Genomic DNA, 22,789 nt, shown 5'->3' with positions numbered 1-22,789 from the left:
AGGCGCGTCTCTTCTCTTTCTCCTCTGCAGCTCTGCTCTCCGGGGACACTGCGCCGCTCCGGGAGAGGAACCGCCAGCGGGAGGTGGCGGGGCGCGGAGCTGGACTGAGAGCCATGGCGCAGGTGAGTTGGCGGTCCTCCGCCTCCTACTCCCTAGGTTTCTTTTCCGTGAAGTTCCTGGTTGGGAGATCTGTCCTGGGTGCTGCTGACCGCTGCCCAGCGCCTCCCGCCTGCTTCCTCTGCACCCCGGCCAGTGTTCAGTCTTGGTCGATGAGGGGCTCCGACCCCTCTCCCCTGTGCCGTTTTTGTACAGGTGGTCTCCAGCAGTGGAAGTGTGCTCCTTGGGGAAACAGGTGGCCCCTTGTGCTGTGCCTGGTTTGTTTGTGCCCATTCAATGCCAGTCCCCTAAATGCCATTTCTTTTTTCTTTCTTTGATTTTTCTGGAGGCGTGAACTCAGGCGATTTACCACTGAGCGATATCCTCAGCCCCCCTTTTTTTTAAATTTTGAGACAGGGTTTCACCTAGGACTTGGTTAAATTGGGGCTGGCCTTGAACTTGGCACACCTCCTGCCTCAGCCTCCCGAGTCACTGGAATTACAGGCCTGTGCCACCTTGTCCAGCTGGCTAAGCCCCATTCCTTCCTCTCAAGGGGCTCACAGCCTGTTGACAGGACGTCAGGGAGGCAAGCAAGGGTCTGGACACCAGATTCTAACCCCCGCTTTCAGGTTTTTTCTTGGCCCCTATGACCTCCTGTTTCCGCCCATGTTCCCACAGCCCCTCCCCAATGCAGCAGCTGGTAGCCCTGCTCAAACATAGCTCTTATCATTCTTTGCTTGAAATCCTCCAATGGTTTCCCTGAAGAAGGGCCAAAATCCCTACTATGAATGACAGGACCCCAACTGGCTTCTTGTTATCTCTGATACCTGCTGCTTTGCCTCACCACCACTCTTTCTAAAAATCACCTTCTTGTTTTCCATATCATACCTTCTAACATCTAAGAGCCTCCCACCACAATTCTTCAAATTCCTCTTCCTTGCTTTATTTATTTATTTTAAAATTCAGCACTTTTTTTTTAGAATTTTTTTTTAATATTTATTTTTTAGTTCTCGGCGGACACAACATCTTTGTTGGTATGTGGTGCTGAGGATCGAACCCGGGTCGCACGCATGGCAGGCAAGCGCGCTACCGCTTGAGCCACATCCCCAGCCCAAAATTCAGCACTTTCAACACACTATTTAACTTAATATCTTATTTTCTCCTACCTCATTGCCATACTTCATAAGCAGAGATTCAGAGCAGTTTTGCCCTAGTGCCTGATACAGAAAATATTTGTTAGATAGATGTGTAAATATATTCATTTCTCTTGTGACCAATGTTTTGCTATTTAGTATAGTGTTTAGAGGCTGACCTTGAGCTTGTAATCCACCTGCTTCAGCCTCCCAAGTTGCTGGGATTACAGGCGTGTGCCACCTTACCTGGCTAGAATAATTATTCTTACACTTGATAATTGTGTCATCTCTTATTATTTTATTGGGAACATTCCCAGAAGTTTTCCTTTCTCTATGGACTAAGGTTTCCCAAACTTAGGTGAAAACATGGTACTTTGAAAATTTTATGTGGAGACAACAGCAGTAGAATGTCAAAAACTAGAATTGATGCTCCAAAAAAGTAACCACCCAGAAAAATAATCACCAAATATTTATTTCTACATGCTTTTAAAATTTAACTGCATTTAATTGAGCAAAACAACAACACTTTTTGATACTTTTTTCCTATAACATTTTTAATTCACTTTTCTCTGTAAAATTTCAACAGAAAGCATTTTTTCTGTAAGGATAGAGTTGCTGTTTGGGGGGCTAAATTCATGTTTTCACATGTGTACTAAGGAAAAGTTAAATAACTAAATTTGAGGCTGCACCAGGTTCAGCTAACGTGTCCTCGGTGGTGTGGTGTGGATCGCGAAGCCTGTTTGGATGGAGGTCTGCCTGTGTATGCCGCAGCACAGGAATAGAACAGGACTTGGACCTTTCAGCAGGTGTTTGTACCTGGAATTAAGCAGGTTAATCTAGCTATCAGAGAAAGTCTGTCTTCCTCTGTGGGAGGACATGCTGCCTTCTAGTGCATCTTGTTTCTTGGTCAGGAGAGGAGCAGTGTGTGTTCACTATTTCTGTTGCTGTCAGAGTTGAGGTGTTTTTGTTGTTGTTGTACCAGGGATTGAACCCAGGGCCATTTAGTCACTGAGCCACCACATCTCCAGCCCTTTTTACTTTTATATTTTGAGACAGGGTCTCGTTAAGTTGCTAGGGCCTTGCTAAATTGCTGAGGCTGGCATTGAACTCACGATCCTCCTGCCTCAGCCTCCCAAGTTGCTGTGACTACAGGTGTGCGCCACAGCGCCTGGCAGGAGTTAAGCATTTTAATGGAGGCAGAGAAGCATGGCCCTTAAGGCGTGGATTATGGAGCCAGGCTGCCTGGGTCAAGCGTCAGGGCTGACATTCAATCACTGGGTCCCATTTTCTTCCTCTGTCGGTGAGGAAGATGAAAGGCTGCTTCCGTGGTTCTCGTAAGGACTGCCTCTGTTGCCTCATTAGTGCCGAGCACATTGGACGAACTTGCTGTGTCAGCTGGCAGCAGCCTCATGACATCATGGCAGTTTTAGAAGTTTGCAGGTAAGCCTTGTAGGTGGCATGCTTTTTAAAAATGTACACAGTGTACAAAGAACATTGGGAACTATGGCCTCTGGCTAAATCTGGCCTGTCACCTCTTTTTATGTGGCTCATGAGCTGCAAATAGTTTTTACATATTTCAATTATTGAAAGAAGTGAAAGGGAGAACAGTATTTGAGGACATGTGGAGGTCACATGCAGCTGGATTTGGTGTCCCTGAGCAAGGTCTCCTGGAGCAGGGCATTCCTGTTCACGTCCTGCTGCCTGGGCCACCTGTGCTGCCGAGGCGGAGCCGAGTGGTCGTGGCAGAGGCCCAGTGGCTCAGAAAGCCTAATTCTGTTGCTCTGGGTCTTTGCAGAGAAACTCTGCTGGCCTCTGATGTCCAGCATGGGTGATGGCGTCAGACTGCCGAGCTGCATCCCAGCTCTGCAGCCAGGGACACGGATCCAGGGCGAGTTTCAGCTCCTTATTTTCTCTTGTGTGAGGAAAGCAGTTGTGGGATAAAATAAGCCAATATATGAGGGTGCAGAATTGTTTCTGGAATGTTAGGAGGGTCCTCAGCTGTTAGTGATAGCCACAGGCATTTGCTAACAAAAGTCCTTGACTGAGAAAATGTCTTAGAAGGATGTGCACATGATCAATGTGGGTCCCTCAAAACACAGGCCAGAGAGATGGAGAAGGGGACTTTTTCTTTTCTTCTTTTTTTTTTTTTTTTTTTTGTTGTTGTTGTTGTTTTGTTCCAGGAATTGAACCCAGGGGGCGCTTAACCACTAGCTACATCCCCAGCCCTTTTTTATTTTTTATTTTGAGATAGGGCCCCCCTAAGTTTCTGAGGCTGGCCTCAAACTTGGGATCCTCCTGCCTCAGCCTCCCAAGGTGCTGGGCTTATAGAAGTGTACCACTTTCCCTGGCAGGAGACAGTTCTTGTTAAGAAACATCAAAACCAAAAAGATTGTTCCCAGTTTAAGAAAGTACTTGAACTTGTTTACTTCTCTTTAGGAGTCACTAGACTCTGGGTTTCTTGACAGTGACAAGGTAGTTAAAAATGATAGAAGAGTGGGCAACATTTTACTTTGGTATTAACAAATTTATAAAAATGTAAAGATTTTTAAAAGATATCATAAAATAACTTGCTCTATATACAGAGGTGTACTTGAAAAATATTTTCATATTTGAAAATATGAAGACAGTCTGTGTGAGACAGAGCAGGCAGGAGTGTACAGCTGGAGTCTTGGGCTGGATCGTGGGAGCCCGTCTCCCTGCCCAGGCGCAGCACTGTTTGAGGCCTAATTGTGTCTGTCCTGGAACACAGCTCCAGTGCCACATGTGCACTGGGACGTCTGGGATACTGAGGTGCTTCAGCATGCCTGTGGGTTCCCACTGCCTGAGTGGTGGCATGTGACATCTACTGGTGCAAAGTGCAGGTCGTGATAGAGGACACGGTCAACAGGAAATCAGCTGTGCTTCTTCCCATCCAGATAAACCTCTTGCCAGGCGTAGTGTGCATGTCTGTAATCCCTGCAGCTTGGGAGGCTGAGGCAGGAGGATCCAAGCCAGCCTCCTCAAGGGCGAGGCCCTAAGCAACTCAGTGAGACCTGTCTCTAAATAAAATACAAAATAGGGTTGGGATTGAGGCTCAGTGGTGAAGTACCCCTGACTTCAATCCCTGGTACCTGCTCCCCCCGCAAAAAAATCCATCCTCCCAAAAATCAGTTGGTGTGCTTTCGTGCCCAGATCCTGCAGCCGGCACAGTTGTTGCTGAGGGCCGAGCAGCAGGTGTGTAGCTTCGATGGCTCAGGCAGGCGTGTTGGTGCATCCTTGGCCCTCTCTAGGTGTTGCCGGGCACTCTGTCCTGGTAGGACCCTGGGAGATTTCCCCACAGGGTCCCCCACTCACCTCTGCACTCTTCAGTAAAGTGCCCCCGCAGCTTGGTGGCAGGCTCTGAAGTCATGGTTGGGTCTTGTTCATCAGATGCCAAGCCTCTAAGGACTTTGGTTCCTGGTAGCACTGTGCGACCTTTAGGTTCAGGTGTACAGTGTTGGGATCTCTGTGTGCTTAGGTGTGGTCCGAGCTGGGCAAGTGTGCACAGTGAGGGACCCCAAATCGGGGGTTACTCAGGTCCCAGAGGGTAGTGCCAACAGGGAGCGGGGTAGACAGCACCCAGCACGCATGCTCAGCCAGCAGGGGGGAGAGGCAGGCAGGGCCTGTGGGCGCAGCCCCCTCTGGGGTCCAGGTGTAACCTGGGTGGGCTTCCCGGCCCCGGTGGTTTGGCTCATCTGAAGGGAGGGCAAAGCTGGATGGGGACTGGGGTGGCCGGCCGGAGACAGGTCAGACAGCTTGGAGTGGGGCCTTATTGACCTAGAGCACCACGGGAGCCAGTGGGGACTGCCCTGGCGAATGCAGGTGGCAGGCTGGGGACATCATGGGGTGCGAGGCAGCAGCAGGCGGTGAGCTGCGCTCACTGGCACTCGCCTGGCCTCGCTGCCTGGCCTCTGCCTGGCCTCGCACATCCTGCACACTGAGGGGCTGGCGGGGCTGGGCCAAGGCAGCCCGGGACGTCTGTGCAGGTGAGGCGTCTGTGCAGGTGAGGTGCGGCCGCCTGCCCTGTGGGTCACACGGATGCTCGGATGCTCGCCAGACTCCAGGGGTCAGAGTTTGAGGGCACACGTCAGAATCTGGCGGCGTGTTTGCCGGCTGTAGGTGAATCCAGGAGGGTGTGGGTCAGAGCAGGAGGGTGTGGGTCAGAGCAGGCTTTACCTTTATTTATCTATTTTGCGTTGCTGGGGACTGAACCCAGGCCTCACACAGGCTAGGTGAGTGCCCTACCACTGAGCCACACCCAGGCCCAGAGGTTTTCATCCTTATATGCTCATTTTTATTTTAGAAAAAAATAGTGTTAGATTTTGTCTTAACGAACATCTAGTAACAAAGTAGAGTAGAAATCCTCAGAGCTCCGTTTGGGCCGTAGCCATGCTGATCTCCGAGGTCTGTCTCCAGGTCTCTCTCCCTGTTCTTTTTTTCCTGTCAGTCGACTCTGTCTTTCCCCATGCTTGTGCTACCCCAGGCCACGTGCATGTCCCCAGTGTGAGAAACGCCCTCCTATCTGTTGTATAGGAACAAGTTAGCCCTATTATGTACTGTTTGGAACTGATGGCAAATGTGGGTGCGCCTCCTGCCACCCCACAAAGCTGCAGACTCCAAGGCAGGGGCAGCTCCATGTTTCTTTTTGTCTGTGGAGGCTGAGGTGGGAAGCCGGCTGTCCAGGCCCGGATGTGGCTCTGCAAGGGAGCATGGGCTTACCTGAGCTCCAGGCTTCCCACCCCTGCACCAGGAGAGAAAGCAAGCAAGGAGGCCGCTGTCCAACAACCACCAGCCCTCAGATCACCAAGCATTGGTCTTTTATTAAAAAAAAAAAGGCTCCACACTACTGTGTAGGTGGAGGACAGACTTCAGTCCTTCCTTGAAGCATCCAGTCTTTCTAGGTGATTAGAAGACGGCACAAAGTGTGTTGAAAGGAGAGGCAGCTGGGCTGGGGCTGCGCTCAGTGCTGGGGCCTCCCTGGCATGTGCGAGGCACTGGGCTCGATCTCAGCACCGCATATAAATAAATGAATAAAGTCAAGGTCCACCAGCCACTACAACAAGGACAGGCGGACGGCCTGGACACACGGGGTGGTGGGGGAGTGTAAATCCCAGAAGTCTCCTTCCTCACTCTGCAAGCTCAGGCTGCGGGCGCTGGCTATCAGACGGTGCCTTCCCGAGCCCTGGCGCTGTCTGTCCCTCTCCCCGCGCTGTCCCTGTGTCTTTTCCTCGTTTTCTGAGGGGCTCCCGGAGCAGGCCTCCGTGACTTCCTCCGTAAGTCGTGTCTGCACAAGCTGCTCTCCCGCTGCACAGAGCCCGGGACACATCTGGGAACCACCCGGTGAGCACGACTGGGGTTGTGTCCTTTCAGGGCTTGGTGACCTTTGGGGACGTGGCTGTAGCTTTTTCCCCAGAGGAGTGGGAGTGGCTGAGCCCCACGCAGAGGAGCCTGTACAGGAGGGTGATGCTGGAGAACTACCGGAGCCTGGCGTCGCTGGGTAAGGGGCTGCCCGCCTGCCTCCCGCGCCCCTCCTGCCCCCTCCGCCTCCCTCCCACCCCCTATGTCCTCCCTCCCGCCCCCTATGTCCTCCCTCCCCCCATCCCCCACTCCACCGCCCCCTTCGTCCTCCCTCCCACCCCGCCCAGTGTTGCGACTGAGGAGCGCCCAGTCCTGGCCTCGGAGCCGGGAGCTGCGCCCCTGGCTGGACAGGCCCACGGTGGGTGTGACATGCCTGTTCCTACCCCTCCAGGACTCTGTGCTTCTAAGCCCGACGTGATCTCCTCCCTGGAACAAGGAAGAGCCCCCTGGACGATGAGGAGAAGGTGCCCAGGTGAGTGTGGGGCGGGCGGGCTGCGGCCTGGCTGGCTGCCTGCACACGGTCCCTCGGGCAGCCCCGCGCCCGCGCATCGGTCCCGCCTCCCTTCTCCATCACAGCCACCCGCTCCAGGGCCTCCTCTCCTAGTCTTCCAGACGCGTGGAATCACCTGTGGTTTTGAGAAAAATCTTTTGCTGATCCTTTTTAAAACCCGTTTTGTAGTTACAGGTGGACAGCATGGCTTGGTTGTGTTTATTTTTGTGTGCTGCTGAGGACCGGGCCAGGGCCTCTGGTGCCAGGCAGCTCACCACGGAGCCCCAGCCCAGCGCTGGCTGATGCTCGCGTGGTCTGTTGTTGGACTTGGTGTTGGTTAGGGTTTGGTCAGCTGGTGCTCTCAGATGCTGGGTGGCACGAGGAGGGCAGACGTGGAAGAGTGACCCGCTCCCGGGGGAGGTGCCTCTGTACACCCCTGAAGGGAGCAGCAGCTGGGGTCCACAGGTGGCAAGGACGGCAGAACTAGGGAGTAAGAGAGCCCAGGGCTGAGCCGGGGCGGCTAGAGTCACACTGGAGCTCGACAGTGTCGGGCAGGAGAGAGGGTCGTGGGGATGGGCCTGGGGTCCAGGGGCTTTCAGTGCAGATGGGCAGTGCGCAGCTAGGTAGCTGGCTCTCAGAAGACGCCTGAGTGGCTGGACAGCCGTCCCGCTCGTTGTGGTGACATCAGGCTGTTGGGACTAGGAGGGCCACCACCGCGTCCTTCCTGCAGCAGCAGTTGGTCAAGTGGACACAGCTTGGGACGTAGATTTCTTTCGGAGGCTCTACTATAATAGGAAATGGCAACAGTCTTGAAGGCAGTGAGACTCTCGTAGATCTCTGCTCAAATCTGACTTCTAAGGCGGAGTTGTGTTGAAGGAAGGCACAGGCCGCTGGCCCTGTACCCGGCGAGGCCCCAGCGGGCTGCTGCCCCCGAGAGCCAGAGGGACATGCCTGTGAGTTCTCCGTCCTGCAGTCTCACCAAGTCCCCTGGGTGGACTGTGCAGGAGACAGCTGGTCTTCCTGGCAGGCGCCTCTCCTGGTGGAGACCCTCTGGTCCTGAGGCTGGAGCTGCTCTTAGGAACCAGCCTTGGGACCAAAGGGAGGCATGGGGACCTAGAGGTGGGCTTCTGTCAGACTGGAGGAAGCCAGAGCAGTCGCACGGCAGTCTCCTTTCATGGCGTCTGCCTCCTGGTTGTCTGGGTGAGCCACGTTCAGACTGGAACCTCCTCTCTCAGTTGTGCCACTGGGTGGAACCGGCCTCAGGCTTGTTGGGCCAGTGCCCTGCTGAGCCGTGCCCTGCTGAGGACTCGCAGCTCTCCGTTCTCAGCTCCGTTTCCAGTCTTCTATGAAAGACGCAGCGAGCACTACGTCTTCAGCCTGTGGGTGGGAAGGCTCATATTGCACCCTTTTGTACTGTGACCTCACAAAGCTAAGCACGTTCATAGTCATTTTTAAAAGCTTCCAAAATGACATGCCTTTTTTTTGTGTGTGTGGTGCTGGGGATTGAACTCAGGGCCTTGTGCATTCAGGGCAAGCACTCCGCCAACTGAGCCACATCCCCAGCCCAGCATGCTTTTTAAAAAATGTTTTCAGTCATAGATGGACACAATGTCTTTATTGTTTATTTTTATGTGGTGCTGAGGATCGACCCAGTGCCTCACACGTGCAAGGCCAGCACTGTGCCACTGAGCCCAGCCCAGCCCATGACAGGCTCTTTTGAGGGTCTTAATTCAGCTGTTGGGCTTGGGCGCTTTCTTCATGCTAACATGTAATGGAGGAGAGATTGGTTGTCCATCTTTCAGAAGCGGAGGCTGTACAGAAGACCCAGGAGTCCCTTCCCGATCGCCCACGTGAGGAAGGACGAGCCCCGGCGGCAGCAGCAGCAGCAGCAGCGGGGCCCGCGGGCTGTTGCCTGGAGGACTCTATTTTAGGGGAGAACTGGGGTTCTGATGCTCTACTTGAGACACAGCCGGTAAGTCAGGAGGTGAACTTCAGGCGGCCTTTTATGAGCAGCGCTGGGAGAGGCTTCCATCTGAGGGCAGTATTCCTGTGGACACGCGTCCCCTCGCTGCACTTCAGAAAAGGGGGTGGCTGGGACGAGGTAAAGCCAGCAGGCTGGGGGTGGCTGGAGAGGACGCGAGCACTCTGGGAGCAGCCCTCAGCCTCTCTCCTGCTCTCACCCAGCACCTCGGCTTAACAAGGCCATCACGGTGCGACTGAGCCGACTCAGCCCCACGCTGAGTGACCATGGCCACCCCACTGGGGCCACGCAAGCTTGCAGGCGTGACCTGATCAGGAGCGTGTTCACACCTTTCCAGGGCTTGGTGACCGTCACCAGCATGGCCGTGGACTTCTCCCGGCAGCCAGACCCAGCTCAGAGGACCTTCTGTAAGGACGTGCTGTGGGAGGAGCAGAGTGACCGGGAGTCTGTAGGTGAGGACCTCCCTCTCCAGACCAGGTCTGTCTGCAGAGCCCCACTGCACGCACAGGGGAGGATCTTCTGAAGTGCCGCCCGGGTCCGGCCCTGGCTGCGCCGTGCGCCTCTGGCCTCCATGCAGGGGAAGATTGGCGCGGTCCTTGTGCTCCAGGGGTGGTCTTGATGGCGCCTCCTCCTGACCACTCCCATCCTCACCAGGGAACGAGAGCCTGAGTTTAGAGGGCCACAGTGTGACCACCCCGTCTCTTGCCCCTCACGCAGGACGGGGCGTTTCTAAGCCAGACGTGGTCTCTTTCCTGGAGCAAGAGGAGGAGCCCTGGATGGTGCCCAGAGAGCTGGCTGCAGGCCTGTTCTCAGGTGAGTGTGGGCATTGGTGTGGGGAAGTCCCTGCAGGTAGAGTGAGCTGTCACCACAGAGCATGGGTCCTCAGCAGGAGGCCTTAGAAGCTTTACCAAGCCCTCCAGATCCGGGAGGGAGTCAGTCCTGGACCAGAAGGGTGGCCGCCACCTTTGCTCCTCCTAACAGCTCATCTCCCACAGTGCCCTCTTCCTCTCGGCCAGTGGCACCTGTGTCGGCCTCTCAGCTTTGAGTGACTTTTCCTGACCTGTATGTGCTCTTGAGCGTCTTTCAGGTTCACTCTTCTATGGCCGAAGGGCCCGTTTGTCCATCACACACCCCTTCCTGTGAGAAGCACCATCTGGGGTGTGCCAGTGGGCCCCTCTGCCCAGCGCAGGCAGGCGACTGGAGGGAGGCAGGTGGACGCTCAGGCTGAGGCCTGTGTGAGTGTGTAGGCTGAGGATAGGGTCACTTCAGCAGGACGACACCACAGCCCCGGAGAACCGCAGGAGCAGAGCCGGCAGAGCCTGCCTGGGCCTGAGAGGCCCCTGTGTCTCAGGACGGCGGGCAGAAGTCGTGTGCCAGAAGGCAGGGGCAGCGGGTGAAGCGCAAGAAATCCCTGTCAAGCTGACGGTTTATAGAACACGTGACCATGTTGCCTACTGGAGAAGGAGTGGCACCCGTGACCCCAGACCTCTCACATGGTGGTAGCGCTCCTTTTCACACAGTGGTGGGTACCCTAGGTTCACCGTGGACGTGGACGCCCACTGCTCACGTTAGGTTTCTCAGTTATAAAAGGGATGCTACAACGGTTTCTTTATGCACAGCCGGCGATTGCTGTACCCCTGGACAGGACTGCCTGCTAGGCGCTCAGTGTTTTGTTTTGGTGAGGTTGGCAGGGACTGGGAGTGTGGATTTAACTGCATCCTGAAGCCAGATGTGGCAATCTTGCACACACCTGTCATCCCAGCAACTCAAGGCTGGGGCAGGAGGGTCACAAGTTCAAGGCCAGTCTCAAAATAAAAAATAAAAAAGTCTGTAATGTAGCTCAGTGTTAGAGCTCCCCTGGGCTCAGTCCCCAGTTCAGGAAAAAAAGAAGCATCCTCAAAATCTTGGCTATTTATTTGCCAACTCTTGCTTATTATTTGGTGAAAGATTATATAGCTTAAAATTATCATCTTATCGTGAAAGATTTGGTGCTGCCCCTAAGTTTTGTTTCCCTCTTCCTCTGTTTTCTTTTCCATGTTTACCTGCGCTTTGCTGTTTGCCTGAGATGTTTTCTTCACAGTCCTGGTATTTTTTATGTATAAACATGCAAATTCATGGACATATTGTCTCAAACTATTTTTGACAAATGGTAATAAGAATTTTAATTTTGGGCTGAGGCTGTAGTTCAGTGGCAGAGCGTTTGCCTAGCACCTAAGAAGCACTGGGTTCTATCCTTAGCACCACATAAAAATGAAATTAATAAAAAAATACATGCTGTCCATCTACAACTGCAAAAAAAATTCTTAAAAAAAGTCTTAATTTTAATAGATCTTTTTCATTTAGAACATATAAAATATTTGAATTTTCATATGCATTTTTTTAATTTAAATTTTTTTTTAGCTATAGATGGACACAATACCTTTATTTATTTATTTATTTTATGTGGTGCTGAGGATCAAACCAGTGCCTCACACATGCTAAGCAAGTGCTCTACCACTGAGCCCCAACCATAGCCCTGAATTTTTATTTGTTTTCTATTATGATTTCTCTGTTTCTGTCTTTATAAACTTATACACAGTTGTGCTTCATTTTTCAATGGTTGTTTAGAAAAAAAAAAAATAAGGTTAAAAAACAAGCAACCTTTGGGCCGAGATGGAACTCATCAGCAAAGCCTTGCATTTGCAAAGCCCTGGGTTGAGCTTCAGTTCCAAAGAGAAAAGACAACAAAAAAGAACCCCATCAAAGATAAGAAGTAAGACAAAGGCTAGGCTGGCTCAGTGTAGAGCCCTTGCCTGGCCTGTGCGAGGCCTGGGTCCAGTTCTCAGCACCACATATAAATCAGTAAAATAAGGGTCCGTTGACAGCTAAATGTATATACATATATATATGAGATAATGGTTGTCCAGTAGTACAGCCCATGGACATCCACTACCCTTGTGCTTACTGCGGAAGACGTCTGACCGTTTAGGTCTGTTCCACTTTCTACCTGTAGTGAAGAGGCTCAGTTTGCACATTCTCTTTGCTTATATGTCAGAATACCTCTTTAAGGTCCACAGGCCTCACAGACACTGCTGGACACGGGAGAGTGCCCCTTTCTGGAGATCATCACAGGCAGGGTCTGTCTGTTGCAGGCTGTTTCTGTCTGCATTTCCTGCCCTTAGAGCTCTTCTCTGTACACAGTGCGGGGACGCCGGCACTCCGGCAGGCAGGCTGTGTGGTCTGGTGGTCGCGTCTGTGGCCTGTCCCCACCATCAGGCTTCCCTGCTGGGACGCCTGCCCACCCTCTGCTTCCTGCCCCTCCTTCTCCCTGCGGACCTTTCTCTTTGTCCTCTCTTTTGCCGTGTGGGCTGCTGTTCTGTTTTATTTACCTGTTTTTATCACGGAAAAGTACACATGACTATGTAGCTATCCTAGCGCACACGATGGGTGGCCTTATGTGCATTCACAGTATTTTATAACAAAACCACTGTCTGATTCCAGAGGTTTTAAAGATTGCTCTAGAAGAAAACCTCCTGTTCACTAGGTGGCCATTACCATTCCTCCTTCCCCAGTCCGTGGTGACCACTGTCTGTCTGTCCAGGGGTTCTCTGTTCTGAGTACTTCACATACAGGAACCTCTACCATGAGCCTCTACCATGAGCCTCTGTATCGGGGGGCTTTCCTGGGGTGCAGCATGTGCCAAGCAGCATTCGTTTACGGCTGAACAACACTGCACCTTGTGGCTCTGCCACATCTGTCGGTCAGCTCACTGCTGGGCACTGGGGCTGTGTCTACCTTTTGGCTGCTACGACTAGTGGTGATTTGGACATTATGTTTCTATTTAAGCACCTGCTTTCAATTCTTTTTTGTTTTAAATGTTGGTTATTTAACCCATGATGCTCTGTTACTGAGCTATGGCCCCAGCCTTTTTTTGTTTTACTTAGGATTGAATGCAGGGACACTTGATCACACTTGATCACTGAGCCACATCCCCACCTTTTTTTTTTTTTTTTAATTTATTTGGAGACAGGGTCTCCATGAGTTGCTTAGGGCCTCACTAAGTTGCTGAGGCTGGCTTTGAACTTGTGCTCCTCCTGCTTCAGCCTCCTGAGCTGCTGGGATTACAGGTGTGTGCCTTGGTCCTTGCAACCCGAGCCCTTTTCATGTTTTTGTTTTAAGACAGGGTCTTTCTAAATCATTTAAAGTCTCACTACATTACTAAGGCTGGCCTTGAACTTGCAATCCTCCTGCCTCAGCCTCCTGAATCTCTGGGATTATAGGCATGTGCTGCCATGCCCAACTAGACCTTTATGATACCTATGAGTTAAAAATATTTTTTCCTATTTTGTGGAATATTTTTTGTACTTCTTTTCTCTCTCTCTCTCTCTCTCTCTCTCTCTCTCTCTCTCTCTCTCTCTCTCTCTTTCTCTCTCTCGGTACTGGACATTGAACCCAGAGGTGCTTAACCACTGAGCCACATTCCTAGCCCTTTTTGTGTTTTGAGACGGGTCTTGCTAAGTTGCTTAGGGTGACTTTGAACTTGTGATCCTCCTGCCTCAGCCTCCTGAGCTGCTGGGATTATAGGCATGCACCATTATATATGGCTGTCTTTCACTCTTGATAGTGTTGTTGTTGTTGTTGTTAGTAGAGATTGAACCCAGAGGTGCTCTACCAGTGAGCTACATCCCAGTCACCTCCCTCACTTTTCAAATTTTTATTTTGAGACAGAGTTTCACTTTAGTTGCTGAGACTGGATTTGAACTTGTAGTCCTCCTGTCTCAGCCTCCCAGTGTGTAGGAATTACAGGTGTGTGCCACTGCACCAGCATCTTATACTTTGTTTGTTTGTTTTTGTGTGTGTGCGGGCGGTGGTGCTGGGGATTGAGCCCGGGGCCTCGTTCATGCCAGGCAGACACTCTACCACTGAGCCACATCCCCAGCCCTTGGTAGTATGTTTGATGGACAGAAGTTTCTAATACTGTTAAGGTCCAGTTTACTCATTCTTTTGTTGCTTATTTTGATGCTACATAAGAAACCATCGCCAATCATGGGTCCTAGAGATCTTGTACGATCTGTGTGGTTTGACCATTAGAGTAGGATTTGGCCCGAGTTGCGTCAGTATTTGTATTTGGTGTGAGGTAAAGATCTTTGGTCCTGTTCCCACTCCTCTTCTCCATTTCCCTCCCTCCCTCCCTTTCTTCCATGCTGGAGCCTGAACTCCGGGCAAGTGCTGTACCGCTGAGCCACAGCCCAGCCCTCAACTCGTTCTTCCCCAGTGGTGGGTCTCAGGACCCTTGAAAATCAGTTGACTCCAGAGAAAGCGTGAAGTGTACGGCAAGTACATGAAAAGTGCTCAGAGTCCCTCAGGGAGATGCTGACCAGGACCAGGCCGTATCAAGACACGGATGTTGGGCTGTTAGGTAGAGAGATGGTGGGACCCTGAACGCTCTGGTGGGGCTGCAGGATGGTGTAGTGGGGAACTGTAGGGAGATTCCTCGTGATATCAAAAACAGGAGTACGTCGGACCCAGCCAGCTGACTTATGGGTGTCGGTCCAAAAGGACTGAAGTCAGGATCTCAAAGAGATAGTAGTCCTCTTACATGCATTCACACTGCACCACCATTCATACACCAACATGTGGAAAACACGCACGTGTCCATCCGGAGAGGAACAAGGAAATGTGGTGAATGCCCACAATGAGACACACTCTGTTTCCACAGAAAGGAAACCCTGCAGTAGTGACAACACGGCTGGGAGTGCTTGCTCAGAGGCATGGCATTTAAATAGTCCAGTGAACAAAATCCGAGAGTGGAATGGTAATTGGCGGTGGCTGGGGGCAGGCAGAAATGAGGAGTTAGAATGAATGGGCGTCAGGATTCAATTGGAGCATAAAGAAGCAAGATGAATATAGGTACTAGAGATCTGCTTCATTCAGCATTTCACTTACAGTGACCACGAGTATCCTGCACACTTGAAATTTTTCTCAGAAGGTCAATTTTAAGTGTTCTTTCCATGATAAAATGGAATAAAGAAAAATAGTTAGAATAATAATCATAATTCTATTAGGAAACCAGTTGGCTTGGTTGTATGGGTGTACTTCTGAGGTCTCAGTTCTGTTCCGTGGATCTGTGTCTGTCGTTGGGCCAGTACCTCACTGGCTTGGATACCTCGCTCTGCATCAGGTGCTGGTGGTGGTGGTTGTCAAGGCTGTAGGTGGACTCAGTACCTTTACGTATTTACATGGTGCGAAGGGTTGAACCCAGTGCCCCACGCATGCAAGGGACCCCCTGTACCACTGAGTCACAACCCACCCTGTAGTAGGCTCTGAGGTCAGGAATTGTACTCCTTCACTCTGTTCTCTTCCAAGGTTGATTTTGGCTACTAAGGGCCCTTGCAACTCTACTTGAATTTTAGGGTTAGCTTTCCCACATGTGCACAAAGAGGACTGGCATTTTGCTAGGGATTGCACTGGATCTTTCGATTACTTTAGGGACTGTTACATTTTACCTTTGTTGATCTTCTTACCATGATTGTGTGATATCTATTTAGGTTTTCTTTGATTTCATCCAGCAACATTTTGTAGTTTTCAACACATAATTTTACACTTCCTTAGCTAAATTCACTTCTCAGTATTTGAGTTTTTAAATGGTATTTTTCATGAAATTGTTTTTATAATTTCCTTTTTGAATTCTTGAGTATATAGAAATAGAACCGATTTTTGTGTATTTATCTTTTTTTCTGAATTCACTCTTCTGCAGTTTCCCCAGATTCATTAGCTGAATGCTTCTTCATGGATTCCTTAGGATCCTGTACACATGGGGCTGGGGACAGAAGTGTTCCACTTCTTCCTTTCTCACTCGATGCCTTCTTTTTCTCAAAGCCCATCTGACTGCAGCGCCCAGGGCAGTGCTCAGTGGAGTGGGGAGGACAGCATCTGTTCTGTCCTGATCTGAGGCAGAACCTGCAGTCATTCAACACGAGGAAGAAGTCTTTTTCCAAACATCTGGTGCTCTGCATCAGTTCCCTCAAGACAATTTCATCTATATTGGGGGGGGGGGGTAATTATGCTTTCCCAAAATTCTTGTACATGCTGGGTGACTTAGTGAAAAGATGTCAGGCACACTCTCTCTTCCCTGTGAGTCAGAATGGGCTTGCTCAATAGTGTATATGAGTGTAATTAAATATAATATTAGTATTTGGTATTACTATAAAACAGTCTTTTCAAAAAAGAAATTAACATCTCAATAGAAGCAAGAAAAGCATTTGAAAAAATCAATATTCTTTCATAAAAACTCTCAACAAATGAGTTCTACCTCAACAAAATCAAAGCTGTTGTGACAACCCACAGCTTACACTGTCGTCAGTGCAGGAGTGGGACACTTGTCCCTGAAGGCCAGGAGCCAGACTAGGCTGCCCACTCTCACTTCACACGGCACTGGACGTCCTAGCCAGACTGTTAGTCAAGAAAAGGAGTACGTGGCTGTGAGTTTAAAGAAGTCCCTGTCTCCGTCGCAGATGACATGCCCCTGTACGTAGAAACTCTAAGGTCCCTGCACACGACAAGCCGGCCAGACCCGAGCTGAGCAAAAGAAGCAGGATATACAGCCGACGTGGAAAATAGTGACAGTCCCATAGACAGACAGTGAACACTCTGAAGAAGTGGAGAGAACACCACTTACAAAAGTGACCAAAAAAGGGAGTGGAGCACTTGGGGACAAAGTCAGGCCAAGAGGTGAAAGGTGTGTGGGCTGAAAACCGAGCCACCAGTCAGGTCCCGTGTTCACGGTGCTCTTAGACTCAAGTGTGGCCTAATCCAAACTCCAAAGGCATTTTACTAAAATAGGAAAAGCAACCGAAAATTCATGTGGAACCCCCAAAGACCCCAAGTGGCTAAAAGATAAGGCTGAAGGCCTCCTATTTCCTGATTTTAAATTCTGTTACAAAGCTATGATAGTCAAAATGGCATAGTTTTGGAATTAAACCATACAAGGCACATAGACCAAAGGAGCAAAGAGAGACCCCAGAAATAGACCCATGCCTATAAGGTTGACCAGCCTTTGACAGAGGCCAAGAATATACAGAAGCCGAAGTATAATGATTCCAATATGTAGTTTTTGGAAAACTGAATGTCACATGCAAGAAGAGAAATAGATAAAAGAGTCAGGTGCAGGGCATGCCCGTGATCCCAGTGACCCAGGAGCCTGAGGGGTTTCAGTTTTGAGGCCAGTCTCGTCAACTTAGCAAGACCCTGTCTCCAGATAAAAAGGGCTGGGGATGTAGCTCACTGGTCACACCCCTGGGTCCAGTCACCAGTGTCCAGAAGTCATGAATACAACAAGGGGCTGGAGACGGCGCCTCCTGGTCGAATGTCCTTTGGTTCAAGCAGTACTGAGAGGAGGAGAAAGCGATCAGGTCCTGACACCAGGTGTAGAGATCAGTTCCAACATGAGACCCACGCGCCAGCTAGAACAGGCAAAAGGCACCTGACATCGGTCTTGGCATGACTCTCTGGAGGTGACACTGAAGTGCAGGTGACAGAAGCAGGAATAAGTGGGGTCTCGTGAGACTGACACTGCAGCACAGAAAGAAGCGAGGAACCAAGAGGAAGGACCGTGTTCAAAATGGGAGGAGGGTTCAGACTCGGGAGAGGAGCTGAGAGTGACCGACTGCCAGGGACGGGGCCGGGGAAGCGGGAGGTGTCCATCCGGGTGTGCAGACTGCAGTGCACTGGGAGCCATCCCCGAGGCCCGGCGGACGTGCTGGTGGTGACTGATGAGTGATGACGGACGCGGGAGAGTCACCAGGAAGACGGTCTGGAGCCTTCGCGCACACACACAGTGCGTGAGGTGACGCGTGCTCTTTGACTGCTGTGGCCGTCATGCCGCAGTGTACGGGTGTGTCAGAACACACCACATGTCTTAAGTATGCACATTTGTCACGACACCTCAACGAATCTGGAAAAAAGTTTCTTATAAAAAAGTGGCATTGCAAGCACCATTAAGAAACGACCAGGGACTCCTGGCTTGTAGACAGCACACAAGTGTGCAGTGACGGCGGAGTTTGAGCAATCCATTGCAAATGTGTCTGTGTCCAAATACACGGAATAAAATAAGACACATTTTCTACTTATAGAGAAGTAACTGGACTTCCAAATAATCCTAATGATCGCCGTAGAATAAGGGTCTTTTGTGTGCTTTTGCATGCTCCCTTGGACACATTAGTGATGTGGTAGTGTGACGCTGAATGACCACCACGTGGCGTCCAAAGCAGGTAGACAGTTGCGACTGAGAGGGAGATCAAGGCAGGAACAGCACAGCCTCTCACGGCCTCTTCTCTGCCGTGCGACTAGCTCAGGCGTACTTAACTGTTCTGAACTTCCTCCGGTCCTGTGTGACTTCAGTCTGGAGTGTCACGTGTTTGCAGACTGCATGTCTAAATGTAATGGCTTTAGAGCTGCAGAATTTGTGTTTCATTCGCCAATTAGTGAATTAGTTCACCAAGTTTCCTTTTACCTGAGTTCTCTTTTCTTGCACTTGAGAAAGAATAATTGTTTTCTTGATTTATTTCAGGCCAGCAATCTGTTCATGAGACCCAAGAATTATTTCCAAAACAGGACTTATGTGCTGATGGAGTAATAGACAGAACTTCGAGTGCCAAACTTGAGGGTTCCACTTTCAGAGAAAATTGGGCTTCTGAGTGTGTGTGTGAAGGGAAGCTGGCACATCACGAGACAGTCACTCATGACCAAGCCCCCCCAAAGGAGAGAGAGCATTTGTATAACAAACCTAGAAGATGGTTCCACTTGAATAGTTCAGAAGAGAGAGTCCATAGTTGTGATTCAGGTAAAGGTTTTCAGAAAACTTCGGTGGTAATAAAACAAGCAGGAATCTATGCAGGAAAAAAACTGTTCAAATGTAATGAATGTAAGAAAACTTTTACTCAGAGCTCATCCCTCACTGTTCATCAGAGAATTCATACTGGAGAGAAGCCCTATAAGTGTGGCGAGTGTGGGAAGGCCTTCAGTGACGGTTCCTCCTTTGCACGGCACCAGCGGTGTCACACGGGCAGGAGGCCCTATGAGTGCACCGAGTGTGGGAAGGCCTTCATACAGAACACGTCCCTCGTCCGCCATTGGAGGTACTACCACACCGGGGAGAAGCCCTTCGACTGCGCCGACTGCGGGAAGGCCTTCAGTGACCACATAGGGCTGAACCAGCACAGGAGGATCCACACCGGAGAGAAGCCCTACACGTGTGACGTGTGTCACAAGTCCTTCAGGTACGGCTCCTCCCTCACTGTGCACCAGAGGATCCACACTGGAGAGAAGCCGTACGAGTGTGACGTCTGCAGAAAAGCCTTCAGCCACCACGCGTCCCTCACACAGCACCAGAGAGTGCATTCTGGGGAGAAGCCTTTCAAGTGCAAGGAATGTGGGAAAGCCTTCAGGCAGAACATCCACCTGGCCAGTCACCTGCGGATCCACACTGGAGAGAAGCCCTTCGAGTGTGGCGAGTGCGGGAAGGCCTTCAGCATCAGCTCCCAGCTCGCCACCCACCAGAGGATCCACACGGGGGAGAAGCCCTACGAGTGCCAGGTGTGCGGCAAGGCCTTCACCCAGAAGGCCCACCTGGCGCAGCACCAGAAGACCCACACGGGGGAGCGGCCCTACGAGTGCCAGGAGTGCGGCAAGGCCTTCAGCCAGACCACCCACCTGGCGCAGCACCAGCGCGTGCACACAGGGGAGAAGCCCTACAAGTGCGTGGAGTGCGGCAAGGCCTTTGGGGACAACTCCTCCTGCACCCAGCACCAGAGGCTCCACACTGGCCAGAGGCCTTACGAGTGCCTGGAGTGTGGCAAGGCCTTCAAGACCAAGTCCTCCCTCATCTGTCACCGCAGAAGCCACACCGGGGAGAAGCCTTACGAGTGCAGTGCGTGCGGCAAGGCTTTCAGCCACCGGCAGTCCCTCAGCGTCCACCAGAGGATTCACTCTGGGAAGAAACCCTACGAGTGCAAGGAGTGCCGGAAGACCTTCATCCAGATCGGGCACCTGAACCAGCACAAGAGAGTTCACTCTGGAGACAGGCCCCACGGCTGCAGGAAGGGCAGGAGAGGCTTCAGGCCCACGGCACACTGTGCCCACCCTCCGCGGGGCCACTCTGCAGAGTCCTCCACGCGCCCTGCCCTCTCCTCCACGTCCAGTTCTGTGGGCCTCTTCCCCAGATTCCTCTGGAGTCCGTCCTCACTGCCATCGCCGTAGTCTCAGGATACCATTTCAGCTGCATCATTTCACTTAAAAACTCATCTGTCTGCCCTTTGTTTTTGTCCCTTATAAGTCCATTCTTCACAGTCAGACTGGTTTTTTTAAGTGAAAATGTAATTAATTCATTTGTATAAAGCTTGTATTGTGATCCTCTCAATGATTAATGCATAAGATGTGCCGCACAGTGCTGGTCCATACCAAGCATTCAGTAAACTTGCTCCTTTTCTTGTGGTAATGAAGATTGAACCCAGGGTGCTTTACCACTGAGCGCATCTACAACCCCTCTTAGTGTTTGGTAGGATTGAGGGTGGCCCTGGACATTGAAATGTGACTGTAGGGGCTGGGGATGTGGCTCAGTGGTCGAGTCCTTCCCCAGCAGGCGTGAGGCCCTGGGTTTGATCCCTAGCACCAGAGGGAGGGAAAAAAGAATAGGAAGAAGTTATGGTAGTCATCTCGTAAAAATGATGCAGTGGGATGAAGGGAGAAGCCGATCCTGGGTCAGGAGTGGAGCTCTGCAGGTAGCTAATGGAATTTGCCTGTGTTCCTTTAAAATTTGATTCCATGATGCTGAGAAGTATTGTGACATTCCCTTTGACCTACACAAATGTAAGGTGATCTGAGCTTTTTGGTGACAAAATCCAAGTTTATGTTTGACAACAGTCTTTGATAGTGTAGAGAACATGAATGAATAGGCCATTTGGAATAAATGAATTAAATAGAAAATGCAAGATTGATATGCAGAGTTAAAACTATTAATGCGTTACTCAAGTATGAGAAAGTCGGCAGGATTTCATCTATTTAAAGTCACTTGGTTTGTGAATGAACTCTGTTAAACATTTAAGGTACCATTAACTCTGGATAAACCAATCTAGTAGCAAGAGTCAGCAATCCATGACTTGTGCCCAAGGTCTCGCTGGTGATTTTTATATTGCCCATGATCTAAAATTTTAAAACATATTCATAAGTGGTTCAAAAATGAAAATGTTTTCAACATGATCATTATGTTAAATTTCAGTGTCTGTAAATAAAGTCGTGTTTGCACATAGCCACCCTCGTTCATTCACACGTTGTTACAACAGCATAGTTGAGTAGCCCTAACAAAGACCATCTGGTTTGCAGACCCTAAGAAATCTGCTGCGTGAACCTTTGCAGAAAAATTTGGTGATCCCTGCTGTACAGATTGCTGAGGAATCTTTGGCTCATGGGCAAAATCCTGTCTGCAACCTGTGTAAATAGTCTTACTGAACAGTGACCATACTCATTTGTTCACCTGCTTTCTCTGGCTGCTTTTACAACAGAGGCAGACGTTGAGTAGCTGCAACACTGATGATAGTTACTGGGTTTTTGTTGTTGTTGTTGTTGTTTTGGTCGGGGGGATTGAACCCAGGGCACTTTAGCAATGAGCTGCCTCCCCAGTCTTTTTGAGACAGGGCCTTGATAAGTTGCCCAGGCTGGCCTCAAACCTGTGATCCTTCTGTCATAGCCTCCCAAGTTGCTGGGATCACAGACATGCAGCACCATGCCCACCACATTGACCATTCTTTTATAGAACGTTTACTGACCACTGCTGTGGAGTGGAGGAAAATTTACAAAACTATCAAATTTTCTAAGGTAATATAACTCTTACATCCGAAATTTAAAGACTGACTATAAAACAATTTATGAAGAGATGAATTACTAAATGATAATGAAAAATAGAACATGTCAATAAAAAGGAAAAATAGATGAAATATTTGATTCTATTTAAATGATTGTAAATTATATATCCCAAATGGAATTCCAGTAGATATGTTTACTATAATGATTGTTGATGGTTGTCCGGAAAAAACACAAGGAAGTACAACTAGGCAAGAAAAACCAAGATATACTTGAAAGAGTTTCCTTTGTGAATGCAATTTAGTATGTGATACTGGTATGTTGATATTGGCTGAAATAGTTGTCTTTCCATATGAGATTTGGTAGGTGATGCTGCCATAAAACGCTGTGCCAGAGGCATACATGAAAGGGTACTTTCAGTATGTAGGACGTACAGTCTTTAAGATAAACGTGAAAGAGTTATAGTCAGATCTCTGTAAGATCATTGTCACAGGGACACAGAAGATGCCTTCCCCAAGAAGGCGTACTCCTTAAGATAAATGTGAGGCATTTAACATCTCTCATATGAAATCACATGTAGGAGGAACCAAAAAGAAATGCACACCTTCACCAAGTAGGGCATATAGATCTAGAAGGCACACAGGAAGAGGACCCTTCACTATGTAGAACACCGTCCTGGAAGACACACAGGAAGAGGACCCTTCACCATGTAGAACAACAGTCCTGTAAGACACAGGAAGAGAACCCTTCACCATGTAGGACACACCGTCCTGGAAGACACAGGAAGAGGACCCTTCACCATGTAGAACAACAGTCCTGGAAGACACAGGAAGAGGACCCTTCACCATGTAGGACACACCGTCCTGGAAGACACAGGAA

At 50.1% G+C, this 22,789-nt stretch overlaps 1 protein-coding gene across 1 annotated transcript; it reads left to right on the top strand.

The window, feature by feature from the left end:
* The first annotated feature begins 40 nt into the window (after positions 1-40).
* Zfp28 (ZFP28 zinc finger protein) lies at positions 41-21,912 on the top strand. The gene is made up of 7 exons (XM_026381303.2): positions 41-122; positions 6,618-6,744; positions 6,997-7,077; positions 8,898-9,067; positions 9,414-9,528; positions 9,794-9,889; positions 18,624-21,912. The coding sequence occupies exons 1-7, from the start codon at positions 114-116 to the stop codon at positions 20,309-20,311; spliced, it is 2,286 nt and encodes a 761-aa protein (XP_026237088.2). The 5' UTR covers positions 41-113; the 3' UTR covers positions 20,312-21,912.
* The last annotated feature ends 877 nt before the right edge of the window (positions 21,913-22,789 follow it).

Source organism: Urocitellus parryii, chromosome 15 (assembly GCF_045843805.1).
Source record: "Urocitellus parryii isolate mUroPar1 chromosome 15, mUroPar1.hap1, whole genome shotgun sequence".
In the NCBI taxonomy this organism is placed as follows: Eukaryota; Metazoa; Chordata; class Mammalia; order Rodentia; family Sciuridae; genus Urocitellus; species Urocitellus parryii.
The sequence above is the reverse complement of the archived record's forward strand: the minus strand, read 5'-3'. Positions and strand labels throughout refer to the sequence as shown.